The 2,599-nt window shown below is 37.4% G+C and overlaps 1 protein-coding gene across 1 annotated transcript; it reads left to right on the top strand.

Annotated features, from left to right (window-relative positions):
* The first annotated feature begins 235 nt into the window (after positions 1 to 235).
* On the top strand, positions 236 to 1,651 carry LOC116146143 (protein JINGUBANG-like). The gene has a single exon (XM_031431549.1). The coding sequence runs from the start codon at positions 236 to 238 to the stop codon at positions 1,502 to 1,504; it is 1,269 nt and encodes a 422-aa protein (XP_031287409.1). The 3' UTR covers positions 1,505 to 1,651.
* The last annotated feature ends 948 nt before the right edge of the window (positions 1,652 to 2,599 follow it).

Below are 2,599 nucleotides of genomic sequence, written 5' to 3'. Positions count from 1 at the left end.
AGGAATCAACACGAAAATAATCTTTTCTTTTGAATCTCTAAACCCAAAAGGTTCATATCTTCGTATTTAATTTAATCAGTTATAAATAAATAATCCAAAGGGCATACTTATATGATAGGTGAGAATGAGATTATTTTTGGAAGTGTTTAATTACTTTGTATACTTCTTCTCTTTTATACCTGTCATGCTTATAAAATGCGTCATGCCACTAAACTCAAATAGTTTTCTAGCAATAATGGGACTTCTTCCATGTCCTTGTCCTTTGCCTTGCCACAGTCACACAAACAGAGAATCTCAATCTCAATCTCACTCTAATCGCCTTCAATCATATTCATCAATCCCCTCCCTCTCCTCTCAGCCAAGTTTACCGTCCGTTCCTTCCCTCACCTCACCCTTTCAACAACAGGAACAAGCCCCCACTACCCACCACCACTGCCTAGGCACTCTCAAAGCCCACTCCTCTTATGTATCCTCCCTCGCTCTAGCCGGAAAATTCCTTTTCAGCGGTTCTTCAAACAGCGAGATTCGAGCTTGGAGCCGAGACACTTCTGTGGAGACTCCAACTGATAACTTAGTAGCCACTGGCAATGGCGCCGTCAAGTCCCTGGTGGTTTTGGGCGATAAGCTTTTTAGTGCCCACCAAGATCACAAAATCCGCATATGGAAAATCGATAACAACACTTTAGTAAAAAGATACGAATGCATAGCCATGCTTCCCACACTAAATGACCGTTTCATACGATGCTTCTCCGCTAACAATTACGTAGAGGTGAGGAGACACAAGAAGTGCACGTGGGTACATCACGTTGATACTGTATCGGCACTTGCGAATTCAAGAGATGGTTCTCTTCTCTATTCCGCTTCATGGGATCGAACGTTCAAAATCTGGCGAACATCCAATTTCAGGTGTTTGGAATCAGTCAAGAATGCTCACGATGACGCCATCAATGCTTTAGTAGTATCCCATGATGGGTTTGTTTACACAGGTTCGGCGGACAAGAAAATAAAGGTATGGAAAAAGCATGCAGAGGAGAAAAAGCATTCACTTATGGCTACTTTAGAGAAACACAAGTCAGCTGTTAATGCTTTAGCGCTTAGTTCTGATGGGTCTGTACTGTATTCCGGTGCATGCGATCGGTCAATTCTGGTATGGGAGAGAGATTATAATATTACAGGCAATGGCTCTGAACATATGATGTTGATGGGTGCCCTTAGAGGGCATAATAAAGCGATCCTGTGCTTAGCGGTTGTTTCAGATTTGGTGTGCAGTGGGTCGGCTGATAATACAATTTGGATATGGAAAAGAGGAAACGAGAAGAGTTATACTTGTTTAGCGGTTCTGGAAGGCCACAAAAAGCCGGTTAAGTGCTTGACCGCGGTTGTTGATAGAGATAATGTAATAGAAAATTCCGAGTCCGGTACTTCTTATCTGGTTTATAGCGGGGGCTTGGATTGTGATATTAAGATCTGGCACATATGGGTTCCATTTCTGCAAAACTTTTAGCATAAAGCTGTTTTTCGATTCTGTATATGCATATTGGAAATTTGTTTTTTTTTTTTTTTTTCTTCCTTTTGATCAATTGTTATACTGTAAGATTGAATTGTACCAATGTTTGTATACATATATATAATATACTAGATGTTTGAGTCACTGTGATTCTGGCCACAACAAGGCTCCCTTAGTTTCATTTCTTTGAATAAGAGTTGACATATACATACCAGTTGAAGTAAATTATCAACAAATTCTTTGCAAGCTGAATGTCTCTCTTGAATTTTAATTTACAGCGTGAAGCCATTGGCAAAGAGGGTTTGATTATATTGTTTAATTATAATCCTCGATTACCTATTGGTGTTTAAATTAAAAATTGATGTCGCTATTAAAGTGTTTCTTATTTTTTTAATCTTTAGCTTTATATGACAGGAGACCTAACTTCATTAAAAAGGGGTATGGTTTATGTATAATTGATGTAGAGGTCAGGAGATAACATGAATGATGAACCTGACCTTACTTGTCTTGTTCTTGTGTGGCAGCCGTATTTAACTTCTGTTTCTAAATTATATGTATGCATGCTACCTCCATAATTGCTGGCAGACCATTCTTAATAAAATAGAATTATGTATACTTTCTTGGAAAAAAAAAAACATTTTCTTTTACTGGCCTTTATTTAAATTCTTTGTTCTTCTTTATGAGCACAACAAGCACAGGTTTTCATTTACTTTTTTTTTTTAATCATGAAAACCTAATTTTAGTTTAATCGTGGGACCAGTGAGGACTGTAAGACTAATTTATACAAACTTTCATCTTTTTTTTTTTCGTGTATTGGTGTGTGTGAGATAAGATGCTTACCATTGTCGACACATTATGACCTCAATATGCATGATGGATGTGTATGTACCAAAATGAAATCGACCACAACTGTTTCAATGTTCTTTATCAGTAAAGAATGTTCATTGCATGCAAACTCTAATCACCTCATGCATGTGTCCTATCAGATAATGGAATTGTTGTTATTTTGTGAAGATTGTAGTTCAACAGCTTTTGAAGTGATGATAACATAAAGAAAACTGGTCATAATTTTGTATCCTTTAATATCAAACC

The sequence above is a fragment of the Pistacia vera genome, unplaced genomic scaffold (assembly GCF_008641045.1).
Source record: "Pistacia vera cultivar Batoury unplaced genomic scaffold, PisVer_v2 Contig473, whole genome shotgun sequence".
In the NCBI taxonomy this organism is placed as follows: domain Eukaryota; kingdom Viridiplantae; phylum Streptophyta; class Magnoliopsida; order Sapindales; family Anacardiaceae; genus Pistacia; species Pistacia vera.
The sequence above is the reverse complement of the archived record's forward strand: the minus strand, read 5'-3'. Positions and strand labels throughout refer to the sequence as shown.